The 19,922-nt window shown below is 38.1% G+C and overlaps 1 protein-coding gene across 2 annotated transcripts in view; it reads left to right on the forward strand.

Annotated features, from left to right (window-relative positions):
* Positions 1–19,922, forward strand: part of LOC122813052 (cholesterol transporter ABCA5-like) — a 2,390,735-nt gene that overhangs the window by 2,129,883 nt on the left and 240,930 nt on the right. For both annotated transcript variants that reach the window (XM_044085171.1, XM_044085172.1), the window contains exons 33-34: positions 6,938–7,013; positions 7,095–7,189. In XM_044085171.1, the coding sequence (XP_043941106.1) occupies positions 6,938–7,013; positions 7,095–7,189 (171 nt within the window). The remainder of the gene's footprint in view (positions 1–6,937; positions 7,014–7,094; positions 7,190–19,922) is intronic.

Genomic DNA, 19,922 nt, shown 5'->3' on the forward strand with positions numbered 1-19,922 from the left:
AGAAGTTGTAAGATGAAGTTGGCAATTAGTTTGCTCATAATTACATTGGTAATGCCATTTGGGTCAGACTAGGAGGCCCTATTTTGAACAAGTTCTGAGCAATGCAGTGTATTGTTTTAGTTTTCTAATACAGCTAAAGAAGGATTTATAATTTTCTTTGGCTTCAGAGGCTAGCCTAAGTTCTTGGGCTCCTTTAGTGGATGTGATGGTATGCTTCACTGTTTTTGTAATGTTTTTATTTTTATCCTTGAGAAGCTGGGTTTTGGATTTGCTAAATAATTTAAGGAGTTTTTTTCTGTTGTATGGTTTATGGTGGTGGACCACCAGGGTGGTTTGTTTTTGTATTTCTGGTGATACTTGGTTCTGGTTGGTACATCAAGCCCAAAGCATTTTTTTAAATGGATGTAGAACTCCTTAGTGAAGCTTTCTGCTGTATTAAGGTCTGATGAGGGGCAGTCAGAAGTGAATGTTGATATTGTCATTACATAGTAGGTTAAGGTTGGAATTCTTGAAGACCTTAAATTCAGTAAGAGTTTGCTATTGGAACTTTGGGAGTTTAAAAGAGAAGGTCGAAAGTTTATAGTCAGACTTCACTGGGAAGCGTGTTACCAGAGGGTTTGTGCAAGAGGGGTCCATGTTTGTAAGAATTCAGGACAATAATGCTGTACCCTGTAGTAGATGTATTTATCAGCTAGTCAAGGAAAATTTCTGTTTTAAGTGTATGAATTTTTGACCATATCATGCATTGGAGATATAGGTGTCCCAGTTTATTGAAGGGTAGTTGAAGTCATCCAAAATAAGAGAGTATGCTAATACAGAGATCATTTAGAACACTGAGAACTTACTTGGTCATCAATGAACTAAGGAGGTGTTCTGTAGCAAGCTGTTAGTTAATAATTAATCCTACCTAGAGTGAGCTGTAGTTCAGTGAGTTTGGATTCTGAGTGCCAGGAGATTTACATGGAGGTAATATGTTGACTGGCAAATATGGCGACTCTGCTACAATTGCCATTCGGCCGAAAGCATGAAAATCTGAAAGCCCTGGTATAGAGGGAGTGCTGTCTTTATATCTAAAATAAAGTTTCTGTAACAATGCAAGCATGAATGTTTTTTGAAATGCAGGACTTTCTCAAGGTCAGTCCAGTTTGGGGATTGATAAGTTAGTTACATTATAATGTCCATCAGTTGGACTGTGCTTAAAAAAACACTTTGGGGGCAGGAGAGGCTTTTGCCAGTATACAAAAGCCCTGAAAAGAGAGGTAAAAGCCATGCTTAGCAAAGTAAACTGGATTGTCAAGCATGGCTTCCCATGCTGATCCATATTGGATCCCCCTGAACTGATACCAGCTGTTTAACCAATTATTGAAGCCAGTTATCGTTTCTTTGAATCTAGGCATCATTCGAGGTGAAGGAAGGAGGAAGAAAGGATTCCACTTAGGACTAGTGTCTCACCTGCATTTGTAACATGCCTGTCTGCATATCCCTTAGGGTTCCGTGTCTCAAGTAATTCACTCCCGCATGCACCTCTACCATATCATAGTCATATTTTTCAAGAGTTAAGGTCCTTAGGGCCCTTGTAATATATGAGATTCTGCTGTCTGAAAAAAAATCACTTTAATAATCTCTTTATCCAGCCTTGTGAGTGACGAGTCAGGGTGCCTGGCGATGGAGTCACCTATCACTAAAATACTTTTTTTGCTGCTGTGGTACAAAGTTGTAGGTTTTGAGTGTTTCTTCTGAAGGTGAATCTTTATGCTTGAGGTAGAAGAGTGGCCTGGATTTTGTTGAGACTTAATTTTATTTGTATGAGGCTCTGGAAGTATTTGTTTTACAGCCTCAGCATAAGACTACTTGGTGCGATTAAAGAAGCATCATGGTGGAGGTGTATGAAGTTTGTAGATAAGAAGAAATCTTCCAGATTATATAACTATGTACACCTCTCACAGAAAATATTATTAATATTGAGTATAGGTTTATTATCTGTGAGCATAAGGCAGTTTATACACTGTCTTAGGAGACCTACTGGTAAAAGGCTGACAACAGAGATGAAACTAGCAGGCTGACTTTCATTCTTGTCCAGTGCTTACGTTTTTAGTGAAGTAAAGAAAATTAAGTCAAAGTGGAGTAGTTTTCCAGTTTGATCTTCTAAAGTGTTCACCAGTATTGGCAAACAAGATGACACTGAAAGGAGGTACCAATGTCAAACTTACAGTAAGTGCAGACAATTCAAAATCCTTCTAGTTTAAAAGAGCAACATGGATTAGTTTGATGGGCACTCTGTATTCTGGCTGCAAGGAGTACCTTGGGAGACCAAATGTTTTTAAACAGCTTAAAATTATACTTATGTGCTTTCTACAGACAATAAATAAGGAGCGGGAGGGAATTATTTTGTCAAATTATCATAAGGGAAGACAACAACATATGCACTGAGTTTAAAAACACAACTACACTAGGGTGGGAAAGTGGAAAAATTCTTAGATGCTTAGTTCTGTAAATGCATGACCTTGAAATCCCAAGTCCTGAACTAGTCTGTCACTCACCACATAAGAAAGGTTTAATACTATTAATTGGATCACTTAAATGGCAAAATGCCATGCAGTTATTTATTAAAACTACTTTTTATAGGTTTAAAGACCTTTGCTGAAGCAGACGTAGACTGTTAAAATGAACTTAAAAAACAGAAATGAAAAATCTACACTAATTTTTGTTGCTGTATGTGTTAAAACACAGCAATAACAGCTTAAGATGATGGGAAAATTCTTAAGGCACTTATTTCTGTAACTGGCCTGGAATTGTGTTAAAGTAACACAAGTCCTGAACTAGCTTGACTGTTATACACATACATAAGAAATTTATTAATATTAATATGCTCGTCCATTGTATTAATGTTCCATTTTTACAAGTCTTTTTGTTTTTCCATCCAGGGCTCTCTGCTTGTCCTTTGAGACTTGTATGGCTTTATTCCATTTCTTCCTGAAGATTACAGATCTAAAGATTTAAGAAAGGAAAGGTCATCTTCTAAAGAGTCAAAAATACTTGCTTTTAATGAAAGAAAGGTCTTTAATCTTGCTGGAAATTAAATGTGAGACTTAAAACCACATTTTAGGGACTTTATTAGTGGTAAGCATGCCTTAATTTTTTTTCAGTTACTTTCTGTAAATAGATATCAGATCTGATTACAGAACTACTGATTTTGGAGGGGGATTTGCCAAAATATTTCTAATAAGTTTGTTCAGATCAGATGTGAGGTGAATTTGATAATTACAGACCTGGGAGGTATTGCTGCATTAACTGGAGATTTCATGAGAGATTTATGGGATCTATCTATAGCATATGACAAACCTTCCTGAAGGTTTAACACTTTTGAAATTGAACTGGTGAGGAAATTATATTTTCTCCATCCAATTTCTGAGGCTCACCAAATATTCTTATTTTATTTTGTCTTTCCTGGTGTTCTACGTACACCAGCATATCCAGGGACCAGTTATTTTGTTTTACCAATAATTCAGTGCGTTTTTCTTGTTCACCCAGTCATTTAAACTTGTTTTTGTACTGTTTATATGAGCTTTTTGTTGTTGGATTATCATTTTTTGGAACCTGAATGTTATATGTTTAGTAATTAGCTGGGCTAAGTGAAAATATTTCCAAATGATAGTTGACACATGGTGTTTAAAGCACAGTTCATTGCCAAAAAATTTGCCCAGGTCTCTAATGGCGGTATCTGTTTTGAGAGGTTGTCATTTATGCGATAGGTGCAATGGTGTTTTTTGTTTCTCAAAGTGTACAGCACTGTATTTCTTCGCATTTAGCATTAATCCATGGTCCTGACACCATGGGTTTGTATAAGGAATAGGACCTTTTGGATTACATGGGAGCCCTGTGGTGAGCTAGCAACTGCTTCAAGTACATATTCATCAACATACTTAGTCACCTAGCAGTCTTTGACATCCACTTTAACAGCAAATTAGGCACTAAAGAGTACTGTTGTCATCACATGCTGAAGAGTGTTTTGCAGGACAGTGTGCCGTCAACCGTGATTGAGTGCATTTTGCTTGTGAGAAAGTTAGCTGTCCAATGAGTCATGTAGGAGTTTACATCCATCTTAGTCAGATTTTCTATAATACTGTTGTGTGGAATAGGTATTAGAGGTCTTTGTCAGATTGAGGTAGACAGTATATGCAGACTTGTCTTCATCCAGTACCTATGTGACCTGAATTAAATCAAACAGATTAGGTAAGCAGACTCTGCCTTTCACAAAGCTAAATTGTCTTGCATCTAGGGTTTTGCAAGTTAGCAATATCTTTATTTATGGTTCCACGATTGTTTCCTTTTACATTACAATTAACAGTGGTAAGGCTAATTGATCTGTAATTCACAAGGTCTTTGGTACTTATGGAGTGGTACCACATCAGCTGTTCTCCAGGCCTTGAGTACATACCCAGTGGAGACCAAGACTGAATAGGTTTTGGGGAGGGGGTTGGAGAAGCAGCATTTCATACTAATAATGAAACAAATGGCGTTGTTTCTGGACCCAACGAACACATTTTTTCACCTTTAGTGTACTTTTTGGATTTGTTCAGAGGCAGTTTGGGGGGAGAAGTTTGAGCTCATCTTGTCTGCTACCATGCTTGCAGTTTCCTTGAAATCGGAGTAGGTGACACTGTAAGATATAAGCTCAATCTAGTGCTGTTTTTTGTAAGATTTCTGACCTGGATAAAATAACACTGTGTGGTTGTCCTTGGATGATATAGCAGTATTTAATTTCTGTTTTGCTTTGTGTGGTTTTTTGATCTTTCACTTTAGTTTTTCATTAACATTTTGAGGTCACTTTTAGTTTCCAGGGATTAAAATGTATTCTTTTAAGAATCCTGCTCTTTACTGCACAGGGAAGTAGCCCTAAACATGACTCTGATGACCTGGGTTCAGTTAGTGGCCCCAGCACTGGAGGAGCTAGGCAGAGAGGAGGAGGAGTGATGGGGCGTGGCCCACTTGTCTTTCCCAGGAGAGGTAGGGAGGGTGTGTACATGCAGGGGCACATTCAGAGGTGTGAGTGGAGCAGGGCCATGTGTAGGGCATTGCCCTTACATATGTGAGAGATGTACAGTTCTCATGGAAGGAGCTTAAAGCTTTGAATGCTGTCCACACAGCTGTTCCTTGGCATGGTACATCCTATTTAACTGAGGTTACTGTTAACAGTGGTCTTTTCTAACATTTACTGCTATGGTAAGTTTATTTACACAGATGTACTATATTTAGCAGGCTGGTGAAGTCCAGATTAATGTCACCTGGTGTTAATAATTTATGTTGCTTCGTAATAGCCAATGTTATTTAGAAGAGATATGAATGGTGACCGAATGATTCAGGAAGAGGCATATCAACAGTAGTAATAAAGATCTTTGTATGGTGCATATTAAAGTTTTAATGAGGATCAAGTTTGAGTTAAAGTCTTTGTTAGTATTGCTTTTTACAATGAGATCTTTCTTTTCTGTGAAATGGCTTGATTTCCCTTTCTTGCTCTCATGTGCATGTTTTCTCAGCTCTATGTGGTGCTAAGAGATCATTGTCAAAAAATTGCCTTATTAGCTGCCAGTGCAGGGTCTTTCGCCAAAGCTGTTTGATTGTGAGAGGTATCTAATCTTAGTAAGACCTTTGCAATCCATTTGCTTTCTGTAGTGATAGCTACATTGTTTGATTTAACAATGTAGTCTTACAGAGCATAATCTGTTGCTGGACATGTGTTCTTACCAGTCCAGTGACTAACAAACTTCATTCCAGTAAGTGGTCAGTGATGCCGTTAATTTACTTGACTGTTATTAATCCGTCGGGTGTTGTAGTAGATGAGGGTTTTTCCAAACAATATTGCTTTGTGATAACTGAAAGCTTCAGCCATAGTGCCACATGATTTGGCAGTTTGAGGATGTATGCGTATTATCTAGTGCAGTAGACTGTTTTTTTTACTCCTGTTTTTCTTGTGGATAAAATGATCACTTGTTTAAAAGAATGAAAGTAATAGTTATAGTGGAGAATTATATACAGCTTGGGCAGTTGTGTTTGTGATTTTAGTTACATTATTTTGATTTATTTCTTCCTGTACAGCGGCTTAACTTACATAGCTGTAGTGCACAAGTTATGGCTTTGTTTTATAAAACACAAAGTTCAGCCCTCACACTTTACAAGAGAAAATTCTACTTTGCAGAAAACAAACTCTGTTTGAATAAACCAAGTCTTTTATTTCTTACACAGTAGCTTGTGCCTTGACCATACAGCATCAGGTTGAAACATATAACTGTGCTTCCTATTGTTATGTGTTTTAGCTTAAGATGGCCATAAGGCATAGTCTCTAGTTACAATAAAGGAAATAAAGGTTTCATTTTTTAAAGAAGCATAAGCTGTGGTGCCTTTCAGAAATATATTATTACGGAACAAAAGCCTGATCATAAGTAGTTTTGATGCTTTTTGCAGAGTGGTAGCAGCAGTGCAGAAATGTAATATGGACCACCGTTTCCTCAGTATTGTGAAATTTTTGTGAACTTCACAGAGAGTGCATCGTGAATCATTTAAAGTATGTTATATTATATTATCCACAGCAGTAGTGGGGGTTGATTCATAGCCAACAGGAACATCCCTCTAAAATGAATCTGATTTATTGCTGAACCAAGTAACCATGGTGGTATCCTAATGAGTTGTGAGTATGTGTGGGGAATTTAGCAACACCTTCAGAGAGCATAGGCTAGTAAGTTGAAGAGTAGTGAAATAGGTTACCCACTTGATAGTGGAGAGAAACTACAAAGTTTGATAGTGGTCGGTATTGTGCCTCAGTTAACCTTCCCAAGACCACTCCTGGGATAAATATTTTTAATTAGTTCTTTTATATTAAGATCAGGATAACTAAAACGCATCAAAAAAATATATATATATATATATTTTCTCATTACAGAATGATAGATGCACTAGAACTGAAAGAGCACCTCCAGAAACCAGCAAAAAAGTTATCTGCTGGAATAAAACGAAAGGTATGACAGCTCGATGTTGATTTTAGATGTAAACATCTAAGCTTAGCTATACTGCAGATTCATTGTTTCTTTTTATTCCAGTTGTGTTTTGCACAATGTATGCTGGGTAGTCCTCAGGTTATGTTGTTGGATGAACCATCAACTGGCATGGATCCTGAAAGCAAACAGCGTATGTGGTAAGTTCACTCAGCCATCTTAAAATTTACTTTATTGGATAAGTTGCTTGCTTTTGTATAACAAAAAACTAGTGATAACAACTAAATTATTTAAAGAAAGGATTCATATTTTTCTATAGTTGAAAAAATAAATAAGCAGTATATTAGCTTATTGCTGAACATATTATGTATATGAAGATAATAGTAGTGAGCCAGTGTAAGAGTCTGTGATGTCCTCTGAGATCTTGCACGTTTTAAAGGGTTCAGTCACTTTGGATTCTAGTGTATCACCAATATATTTTCATTCTTGTCCCCCAACACTTAATCTGACTTCAGATGTTCTTCGGTCCTCCTTTGATTGTCAAACTTTTGCCAGGAAATATGTTAGCATAGTTCAAGAAAGTTTATTAAAACAGCAAGGACCTAAGTTGGTACCTGCCTCAGTTTGAATTAAATCCATGGGTGTACACTGAGATGCAAGTCTCGGCAGGTGCCTGTAGATGTTTAAGAAGGAAAAGTGAAGAAGAAAATGATATATTCCTCCATTTTATTTAATGAGAATGAACATTGTTTTGTCATGCTGATGCTTTCTTATTCCTGTCAGGATATTGGAAGGACACATTCTTTCTGTCAGATCTGAAGGTCTCAATCACAAAACAATGTTTTGGATACTGAAAGTTATATGAATGATGTTTCTTAATTGTACTTTAGGGCTTTTCATCTCCCTTGGAAAAAAGAGATAAAGAGAAATGATGAGGCTGTCTGATGCTAAGTGCTTGGGTTTATTATACATTTAAACATTTTAAAACAAAAAAGTTAAGCTCCAATTGTACAGTATAGTGCTGCAAAGAATGCTGACATGATGGAGTGTAGTGAGCAAATAACAAAAAAAAAAACGCCCAAAAGAGCAGAAACTCAAAACTGGTGAAATAAAAATAAAAAACGCCATCAAACCCCTACAGAATGGTAACACTTGACAAACTTTATTACAGAAAAAGACGAAGTGCTTTCACCCTGTGGCTCCCAGGGCTTCATCAGAATAACTGTTAAAATTCAAATGCAAGTTTAAATAAACTTCTTAACACAGTCACATGATCAATGCAATAAGGAAATGAATGCTTATTTAAAAAGACATTATTTCAGCCTGAGCAAAGTGCTGTGTTCAGTATAAATCACCTTTAAGTATACATTTAAATATAAATGTAAAATATAATCATATATTAATTCACTTATAGCAAATTGTTATAAAATGCTTATGCTAATAAATGTTGTAGTGGAGAAAGGAATTACAGTATTTTCTTCCTAAAAATCATTGATTGTAATTTCTTGTTAGTGCTGTCCCATACCAGTCTTATATCAAGGTAATCCATACTCTCTACAGCTACTTTGTATGTAAACCTTAAAAATGAAGTAGTAGAGTTAAGATAAGTGATGAAATATGCTAATTCTTCCTGGGTACCATTCCAAAAAATCAATATGTCATCCAGAAATCTTAGCCATGTTATAACTTTACTATAATAAATTGATGGAAACACACATTCCCGTTTCCATTGGGCCAGCACCAAATTGGCATAAATAGGTGCACATTTGGCCCCCATGGCTACCCCTGATATTTGATGAAAAAGTTCTCCCTCAAAACCTACAAAATTGTTGCTCAACACCAAGTCCATTAATTTCACCAATAATTGTCTTTAAACATTTGTCTATATCGTTCTCCACCATTAAGGTTTCCTGAAATAATTTCAAACCTTCATTGTGTGGGGTAACTGTAAATAAATTCATTATGTGAATAGTGACAAATAAAAAATCATCTGGAATTACAATATCCCTCAAAATCTGTAGGCAGTGCCATGAGTCTTTTAGTACATGGATGTAGTTGCTTGATAATGGTTTGGAACAAAAATCAATGTATGCAGCCATAGGTTATGTTTTAGAACCTGTTGCTACCACAATAGGTCTAAATGGCGGGTCTTGTAAATCCTTGTGGATTTTCAGAATCCCAAAGATATAGGGCATCACAGGGGACTCAACAACCAAATATTTGTATTCAACTGAATCCAATACTCCTTGAGTTAAAAAATCATATAACATCCAATCAGTTTTAGCATATGCTCTACACAATTTATTTTTCGAAACTCTTTCATAAGTAGAACTATCATTTAGTAACTCATATATTTTAAATACGTAGTCATGGTCCATCAGGACAACCACACCCCACCCTTATCAGGTTTCATAGCACTAACATGGTGGTTATTACACAATTTCTTGAACGTATACTTTTAGTTACATGTTAAATTATCACTACCATTTGTAACATTGTGAAAAAATATCACATATCCCTTTCTCACATATAGTATCACTTGAAAAAGCCCTGTATTGTTGTCAGGGTGAAAGTGCTTGTGGTGAATTTTTTAAAAAATAAACCTTTCTACTTGCTGACACCTGCTGCTGCCTGGACCGTTTGTTTGATATTCACATGTAGTATCTAACAGTGCAACAGAATTGTTCACTGGTGGTAAAAACATGCTTTTTCTTTTTAGTATTTTCTTGTCATTAAAAAGTTCATCTTTATCATGAAAGAACATTCTTAAATTCAACTATATAGCTATAACAATTTAAGTTATAAATATATTTATTTTATTAGCATAATCATTTTATAACAATTTGCTATAAGTAAATTAATATATGATTATTTTTTACATTTATATTTAAATGTGATTTCTGTTGAACACAGCACTTTGCTCAGGCTGAAATAATGTCTTTTTAAATAAGCATTCATTTCCTTATTGCATTGATCATGTGACTGTGTTAAGTTTATTTAAGATTGCATTTGAATTTTAACAGTTACTCTGATGAAGCCCTGGGAGCCACAGGGTGAAAGCGCTTAGTCTTTTTCTGCAATAAAGTTTGTCAAGTGTTAACGTTCTGTACGGGTTTGGTGGCATTTTTTATTTTTATTTCACCAGTGATGGAGTGTAGTGACTTGGCAGACTATAAATAAAATCTAAAAAAGACTTTAAAAATCCCCTGCAGAGTATTCTGTCAGGATTACTGGGCTAGCAAATGAGTATAACAAAGGAAATTATTTTTTGTGCTAGGAATGGAATACAGGATCTGAATTGCCTAGACATAGGCCTCTTGTTAAGTTTAATTCTGGTGGTTATCAAAAAAAATAAATAAATAAACAATCACTAGAAAATGGAAATTAAAGTCTAAACCAACCGGATCTAGGACTCCATCGAATACACGTTTCACAGAAATGTAAATCACCGAATACACTTTTGCGAAAGTGCATTTATCGAAAATGCACTTTTACAAAAAAAAAAAACCCAAAATATTAAAAAATAAAAGACTAGTCACGTTTATGCAGGAGGGCAAGCCCCCTGCACCCCCCATGTGGGGAGCTGTGCACCCCCACACCCCTCTACTTTAATATTCTCACTCCGAGATCGCACTACAGTGGGGAAAGTGGAGTATTCTCTTATCCCCACTGAACTGCGATCTAAGCAACAGTTTGTTTAGTTGTACAATCTATACCACACGTTGATGTACAACTAAACCTACATGCAAACAACTGTTTGCTTACTTACCTTCTGGCGAAAAAATGCACTTTCGCAAATTTGAGCTCGCCCATTTACGTTTCGGTGAAACTTGTGTTTGATGGAGACTCCTAGATCCAAACCAACCATACTTGAAGTAATGCATATTGTAACAGAGCTGAAAGAACAGGAAGTGGGATCTTTAAAAATATGGGAGGAGCAAATTGCATAGAAAAAAATAGAAATTGTGGGAACAATATATGCAGACAAATGTTTTGCTGGAGGAATGAGGTTTAAGAAAAGGCAGGAATTGAATAATTTATGTAATGTTGGATTGATTATATTGTATAACAAATGCACATGATGTATAATGTTTGCAAATGTGAACTTGTTGATATTTATTTAACATTTGTTTATGGGGAAATTCTGACTTGGAACGAGCACATTTTCAGTGGAGGCCCAGGGAGAAACGCTCCAAACTCTTGTCTTTATAACGTGGGAGGAAACCGGAGCACCCGGAGGAAACCCACACGAATAAAGGTTGGACATGCAGACTCTGCACAGAAAGCACACCAGCTGAGAATATAATCAAAGTACCTCTTGCTTTGAGATGACAACGTTAACCTCTGCACCACTCTGCCAGTGTCACAAGTAATAGCTCAGTAAAGGTGTTTAAAAAGAACGGTGACAAGATGTACAAAATCGGCAAAATATATTTTATCTACTTCTGATTGTTGAAAGGCTGGACTTCCATTTGCATGCTGCCTAGATAAGATATATTCATTTGATACTCCATCCTTACAAAAAAATAAAAAATGGTAAATCAGCCTTACGATGAAGACTGGGGTCCAGCTGAAAAACCACATTAAAGCTCATGAGTTTAAAGTTAACAGTAATTGACAAAATAATAAGTTTATGCTGAGTAAATTAATAGGAAAAAGTGAGTGCTTGTTGTCTCTGGGTTTCCATGTGGAACTTCTTTCTCTGTGAAGGTGCCACTGGAGGCTGAGGTCCTTCAGACTATATCCCATAAAAGTGGTATTCTGGATCAGGAATCAGAGAATGCATCACTAACACTGATCATATCTGAGCTAGTAAAGCTCAGCTGAGAGTTATCTGACTTTATGCAGCAATCAGCAAAAAGACAGAATTGGAACACATTGAGACCCAGATCAGGCTAGAAGAAGCTGAAATAAAATTAATGTTGCAGTGAAGACTCACTGGTTTGGAAGATAGATGCAGAAGAAGGAAATTATGCATCACTGATATCTCTGACAGAATCATGCAGAAGACTGTGTTAGATTCATGAGAGAGAAGTTACATCAGTGGACAGATGTTCATGAGGAGATAATCTTGTCGAAGGCCCACAAGGCTTATATTCCAGTGGCAGTGGCAGCTAAGGAACAAAGACATCTTTTGTTGCACTTCCCTTCAGGTGCAATTAAATTTTTTTTTTCAGAAATTTAGTGGCCTCAGAAAGTTTGCAGGTAGAGGAATCTAGGATTTATTGTGACCAAAATAATTTTCCAGAAACCAGAAGATGAAGGTTTTTTTTTTTTTTGCCAGTGATCTGAGTATGCAAATTTGAAGTTTTGATTTGCAATACTTGTTTTTAGATGACCCCCAGGAACCAAGGAATTTATTAGCGTGACAGGCTAGTGGCAGCCCTGGAAGTGATGGTAAGTTGTACCAGTTCAACACTTTCATTTGATCAGATACCTGAATGATTAAGAGGGACTAGGCCGCACAAAGACATCTGGTACCAAATATCTTATTTGGAGATGGATGGTACAGTGGGAAAAATCAGCACAGAATGCCTGGACTGTTTTTTTTTTTTTTTTTGCTTTTGCAGAGATACTATTGTAATGTTCAGTAAGTCATTGGTTGAATGTCTCACCCACATTTTGACTGTGACTTTGTGCATTCACTATTGACTGAGCATAGAATAACTGATTGCCATTATCAGTAATATGTAGTGACTGTAACAGTGTGGGAGAGGTGTCCATGAGCTTTATTCCAAGATGGTATTTGCATAGTAGCACTAATGAATAGTGCTAGAGAGATGGAGAACACCAGTCTGCTTTTGGTAGCTCTAAGTAACAATTTTATAGTCATTTGCAGTTGTGATTACTGGATAAAGGTTGTGGTGCCTGGGATTCTCTTTCCCTCTCTAGGTTGGGGAGGGGGTGGGCATTTTGCTGGCGAAGCCTAATGAGAGAGAAATATATTTCATTTGGTAAGCTGCTGAGAGCCAGTTTTTCTTTCTGAGAAAGGTAGGAGGTGATCTTGAAATTGGATCCTTTTGGCCACATGGTGAACTCTTTTAACCTAGCAATGGGTTAGTTTACTTCAAGTTGAGTGACATCGGGAAGCATTATTCAGCATGAATGACTTCATTAAAGGGCAAAGGAGAGGGGAGTGGTGAAGTTGTTGCATTTATGACTAATATTATTAACATACACAAGTCATAATAAATTTCCAAGGAAAATGATTAAATAGGTATAATTTCTGATCTCGCACAGGAGGCTTCCGGAGGGGGGGGGGGGTGTCTGAGAATTTAAATGTGATCACAGTGACTAGTAAATCCTTTTAGAAATGGGGTAGGTACGTGAGCCCAAATGTAATTTGGCATGAATCAGATCTTTGTTATCTAGCCTGTGGAAAGCTATAATTGGCCACTTTAAAGTGGATAATAAAGCTAAGTAGTCTGTAGCTTGTGCTTGAATATACAAGGGGAAGTGCTTTAGAAGGGTATTCAGATGAGAATCTCCAGTCAAAGAGAACATTTTCGGAGCAGCAAGTATTAGGACTATTGAGTCCTATTTAACAAGCAAAGGGCAACAGACAGAGCCAGTTGGAGGTGTCATTGCAGGTGAGATTGCTAGTGACCTCCTGGGTAATCTCTCATAATGATTTTCTTGACATTTCTCAGGTCATATCCTAGTAGGCATAAATAACCAGTTCCTTGGAAGAATGCATTTTTAAATTATGTAAACAGGTGTGCCAGATGTTTATTTTATGCCGCCTTTATTATTTTTTAATCAAATGTTTTATTAAATGTTTTACAATACCTAAAAGAACCACAAAAGCAGTGTTAAACCACAAACTATTTGCACAAGGTTCAGCAAAACCATCTTTTGATATTTGTATAAGTGAGATAATTTCAATTGTGACATTATATGCCCTGACTGAAGTCAATGTTGCAGTTTCCCTAACACATAGGTTGTCACTGCTGTCATTCAGCTGGGGTACCAAAGCTTTGCATTCCCAGTGTCATACATTTGACATGTGAACTCAGCTTGCAGGTGTAGGGGTATATAGGCGGACATATGAGCGCAATTCTTCAGAGTTTCTTGCTGCCAGCCCGAATGCAGGTTGTCTATCTGTCAGACTGATTGTCTTTTATTCTTTGGTACCATTGCTTTGAATACTCAAATAACTGCCCGGTTGGGGAGCCTTCCTTTATATTTCTTAACTGTTTTTTCGTACCAGTATTAGATGTCAGCTTGGAGTGGTAAATGTGAGTGTGGTAGACAAATCCCATACAAAGACTTGTATACCCAGTGTCTTTTTTGCTTAGGAGCAGAACGTAACTATAAAGCTTGTTCCATCAGCTAGTCCTTTGTACCTAAGACCTTGAAGTCTTGTTTGTCCTCATTTAACACTTTCTTGGAGACCCAACATCTCAGATGTTTAACCCACTTCAAGATGGCAGAATCTGCTTTTCTGGACATACCTCCACCACTTAAAAGGCCTAGACCAGAGAAACAGTTGGTCCTTTCTGATACTGACATACCCACTGAAGTTTCAGAACCCGCAGTATGCCCAATTCCTCCTCAGATGCCCTCTGCTAACACCCTGCAGAAGGCTGGTATGGCATCAGAGGCCTTGATAACTGAGGATTCTGAAGATACAGGTGAACCACAAATCATCATGTCAGAAGGCCCAGAGGGCATCCATCAGATCCTGGTTAGGGAAGATTTCTCAAGTAAACTAATCAAGGTATATCAGGGAAATGAGACACAGCATTTATAACAGGTGGATGTCACACCAATAAAGAAGTGTCAGAAAACATGTTGCTTCCTCTCTACCTCCTCCTTCCTGTTCTATGGAGAAGTAATGGATGGATTTCTCTCAAGGGTTGTTTAAGGCCATTTTGGCTCTGAAGTCTTCTTTCAACTCCCCTCCCCCCTTCAAAAGATTGCAGTGGATGTATATCTTCCTGTGAATAGGAGGAGGCTTCTGACTCTAACCATTTTGTGACCTTCTCCTGTCAAATTTAGTCTCCTAGCCAAGTCTGTTTGGATGATGAGGACTCTGTTTCAGCTGATCCTCCAGTAGAAGAATTTTAAATATGGTGAATCATTTTGAGTGGGAGTCTAGGCAGATCTCAGAGGTGCATAAAAGATACTACAACCTTTGGAAATGGGCACCACAGCTCCTTCCCCTGTACCTCTTGTTGTTGAGGCTTTTCTAGATGCTTTTCACTCATCTTCTGTTACCACTGACTCCCAGCCTCCTGCTCCCAAAAGACCAGACATATTTTATAAAGTCGCTGATTATCTTAAGTTTTTGTTTATACATTCGGTGGCAGATGCTTTTGCATTTCCCTCTCATCTGATAAGTCATCTAAACTCCTTCACAATGCCAGTGCCCTCCCTTCAGACAAGGATAGCAGGGCTGTGGATAGGTGGGGTAAAAAGGTGTATACCTCCCCTGCTTTGGCATTCAGGACTATTAATTATCAAATTCAGATGGCCAAATACTTGATATCCATTGTCAGTTCCCTAAACAAGGTAGTGGTGGATTTACAGGATACTGATTCCAAAGAACAATTGTTATCCTTACAAAATCAGGCTACACAAGCAGCCAGACACAGCATTAAATGTAGTTATGTTGCTGTAGAGGCCACATCCAGAGCAGCTGCTGCAGGTTCTGTAATCTGCAGGTCTGCATGGTTACAAAGCCAGCCTATTCCAGAATAGCAAGAGTAGTGGATTCCCCTTTAGGCAAGAAGCTCATGTTTGGCCCCCAAGCTGCCAACCTTTTCAAACCCATTCAAGAACAGGGTACAGCAGTGAAGGACTGCAGACAGTTTCTATCAACCTCTGTACCTAGGCACCAGAGGAATTGCCCAACCAAATCTACCTCTTTTGTCAGACAGGACCCTAGGCTTAGCCAGATACAAAGAATGGCTCCCAGAAAGAGTTTCCCAGCTAAACCACAGAGGGATGCATAATCTGGGAGGCTTCCATTTACGGACATATCTGTATCACTATCTACAACCTCCCCTTACCCTGTTACTCTCAGAAAGGGTGCCACAATCTTTCTCCACTTGGGAAATGATTATCACAGATAAATGAGCGCTATCTATAATAAAAAAATGGTTATGCCATGTCTTGGATACATATTCCCTCTCTACATACATATCCCCACATCTACACAGTCAGATTCATTTACTCCCACCCATTTCACAGGAACGATGGGCACAAGGCACAATAGAAATAGTGCCAGAAGAATTTGTGAGAAAGGGTGTTTATTCTCGACTTTCCCTAGAGCCAAGTTAAAAAGGCCAGTGGAGACCCATACTGAATCTCTCCTTACTAAACACCTTCTTAAAAGTGCCAACTTTCCAAATGGTGTCACTGCACACTCTGCTACATTTTATTCTGCCCTAGGCTTTTTTAGTATCCCTAGATCAAATAGATGCTTACCTCCATATACCAATTCAGACCCCTTGCAGGAGATTCCTCAGGTTTTATACTGAGTCATCTTACTGTCAGTTCACTGCTTTAGTTTTTTAGCTTTCCACAGCCCCAAGAGTGTTCACAAAGTGTCTGGCACCAGTGATTGCCTTCTGCTGAACCTATGTAATTCAGATTTTTTTCCTATTTACACAAACTATTAATCCAAGCTACTTTACCACAAATTCTCCTACAGCATCTCCAGTTCACCATCCTCTTCTTATCTCAGCTGGGGTTGACAGTCAGCTGCAAGAAATTCTCCCTGCAACCACCTGAGAACCTAGTTTTTCTGGGTTGTTTGCTAGACACAAAAAGAATGCAGGTCTATTTACCTACAGAAGGTGCAAAGCCTTAAGAACTACTTCCACAACCTCAGCCAGTGCTTAGCCAGGGAGTCTTTAAGAGATCTGGGGTTCATGACAGCTACTATCCCAGTGCACACCCTATCCAGACTGCATATGAGGAAATTCCTGTGGTACCTGAAAACAATTTGGTGTCAGCACTGTTGTTAACGTCCTTTATTTATTTTTGTGAGGAACCTTTGTGGATGTTCCAGTTATTGCTTTTGCCTGGTCAGGGATATATTGAAGGGGCATCGTACTCAATGATTTGTCTGATGAGGGCTGAATACAGTAGAATGATGACTTCCTTGGATCTAGGTGCCGTTGCTTATAAGTTGAGTAACTTAGAATGATGACTACTACCACAGACATGTATTGGTCAAAAGCCTGGTTACTGTCTACATACATCCCCAAATCCCTGACTACTGGGTCTACTTTTTGGAATATATCAGTGAGGTAGTTTCCTTGAGTAGGCAACTTCCCAAAGGGTACTGTTTTACATTTCTTGGCAGTGAGTTTTAAGCTGTGGTCTGGCACCAGTTATTTATCTGTATTAGCCATTCCTGGAGGATATTAGCGTCTTGGAGGAATTCTGTGACTGCTCCCACTCTGCCATTATCTGCAAACGTGGTCAACCAGAGGCCCTTGATGTTGGCCTTGATTTCTGAGAAATGGATGTCAAAAAGTAGAGGACCCAGTACTGAGCACTGAGGGACTCTGGTAGTGACCAGCCCCTCATTCTTTGCATTGGTGACCTTCTCAAAGAAGTCTACCAAACTGAGTAATCCTGATCTTCCCTTGACAGAACTGAACTGGTTGGATCCAATATCTGGTAAGTTCCATGATATTTTTTTCCATAACTTTCCATATGAGACAAGTCAGACTAATGGGTCTGTAGTATCCAGGGTCCATAGAAGGCCTGGCCTTATGCAGAGGCATGACTGTTGCAGTTCTCCTTTCATGTGGCTGTTTCATGCTGTTTACCTGGCATCCTGGGATGTTATTGTAGCCCATTGATGCAGTGTTCTTGGCCTTGGAGTGTGTGTTTAGGACCTGTTCCCTAGTGATGGTTGGGGGGGGGGGGTATTTTGATGGTGTTTCTTGAGAGGTGACTGGGGGTAGAGGGGATAAAATTGGGGCTGGATTAGTCAGTAGAATTGCTATATCCTCCAACTCCATGTAGGTGGTTCCATTCACAGTTAGCTCTTTGTATTGTTGTGTACAGCTTTTGAGGTTGCAGACATAGCTAAAGAAGGCCTTGTGGTTGTCTTTGGCCTAGGAGGCTATTTTTATCTCAAAATTAGTTTTGGTAGACCTGATTTGCCAACTGAGTTGTTTTTTAGATTAATGAGAGAGTTTTTATCCTGCTGGATATTTTATTTCCTGACTTTTTCTATGACTTTCTTCCTTATGTTGTGTACCGGGTTGAATTGTTTTTTGAGTTTCTTCTGAGCTTATTTCTAGTAGGCACAGCTGTCTCTGTGCATTTATTAACATGTTTGTATAGAGTATCAGTGAATAATTATGCTTAGGCAACTGTGCTGTCTTCGTTTGGGGAGGCTTGAAAGTTTGTCAGGTTGTCAATTAATAATAGGAAGTTTGCTTTAGAATAGTTCTTAAGTGGTGCAGGGTTAGCTGGGTTCATGGATTTTATTTTTATTTCACATGAAACAGCTTTGTGGTCCTACCTTACTATATAGGACATTGCACTGGGGTGAGGAGTGCAGTATTCTACCATGTTAGTGAAGCCCAGGTCCAGCATGTTTGCTGCCCTAGTGGGTGTTTGGAATATCTGGTCCAGGGTGTTCATGTTTACAAAGACTAGTAATCTCTGGACCTGCAGGTTTGGGATCTTATATGATTCCCAGTTTATAGTGGGGTAAAGTCAACCATGAATGTGATATTGAGTTGAATGGTGAGTGTCTCCAGTAAGTTTAAGTATGAGTTATGGGTTTCTTGGATCATAGAGGGGGACCTATGGCTAGCAAGGATATGGTAGGGGACTTTGCCTGTGGTAATTTGGGCGTGGAGAAGCTCAAGCTAATCACCCTGTTTGAGCAGTCTTTGAGGTGACCTTGTTGTTAATGTAAATTGGGATCCCTTTCTCCCTTGAGCCAAAAATAAACTTCTGCCCTCATCATTATAGCCCCTGCTTTTGAAATGTCCAGATAATCTATTTGTGCCTTCTGCTGCAATTCCCTTATCACATTATCTTCCCTCCAACTCAGACTTCTTTGCTGTATGTGCTTAAGTTGATCCTCTTTCAGATATATCGTATTTAATCTCACCCTTCATATTCTTCCTTCCCTTTTCATTGTTTCTACTCTCAGAACAACTTTACATCCCACCACACTGAAGGCTCCTTAATTTCTGTTTGACCTCTGTGTTATTTTTATAATGTCATGTATTAGCCCCTTTATTTTGTCCGTCTCCTTTTCTGTGTTGTCCAGTATGTAGTGGTCCCACCTCCAACGTCTAACCTTCATAGCCCAGGATATTGAATTTGCCTACTAACAGTGGAAGGTCAGATAGGTTTATTTCTTTTACTTCTACTTTATGAACTAAACCTCACTTGGCCATCTGCTAGCATAATGTATGTTCTACTTCTCTGTTTTGCTAAGTTACTCACAAATGTTGCCCCTCCTTAATTGCCATGACTTTCTCTCCACACATATTCTTAGCTATTATTCCTGTAACAGTTTTGTTTTCACCTGCTGCTCTTTTTTGTGATGTTCTTTCTTATGATTCAGCTGTTCAGTAAAAACTAAGCAGAAATTTCTTGTTAAAAGAACAAACTCAGTCTAATTAATTATTCTCTTCCATTTTTCTAGTTATTTCAGAAAAACGTTGGTGGTCATCTTCATTAAAGCATCACAGTTCCACATTACTTAAGTTTTCTGTCATATCTTATCCTTCCACAAAGTCCATCATTCCCTCCTGCATGTAATCCATTTATGAGTAATCAGTTGCAGAGAGTTAAGGAACTCTTTTTTTTTTTTTTTTTTTTTTTTTACATTTTTCTTCCCATCACCTAGTTTGTCATCTGCAATTATTTTACTGAGCTGCTTTGTTTTAAAATTCCTTCCTTCCTTATTTTGGTTTAGATGTTCTTCGTGTTTCACTGTTGCAG

This window comes from Protopterus annectens, chromosome 10.part0 (genome assembly GCF_019279795.1).
Source record: "Protopterus annectens isolate FY-2018-M chromosome 10.part0, PAN1.0, whole genome shotgun sequence".
Taxonomy (NCBI): Eukaryota; Metazoa; Chordata; order Ceratodontiformes; family Protopteridae; genus Protopterus; species Protopterus annectens.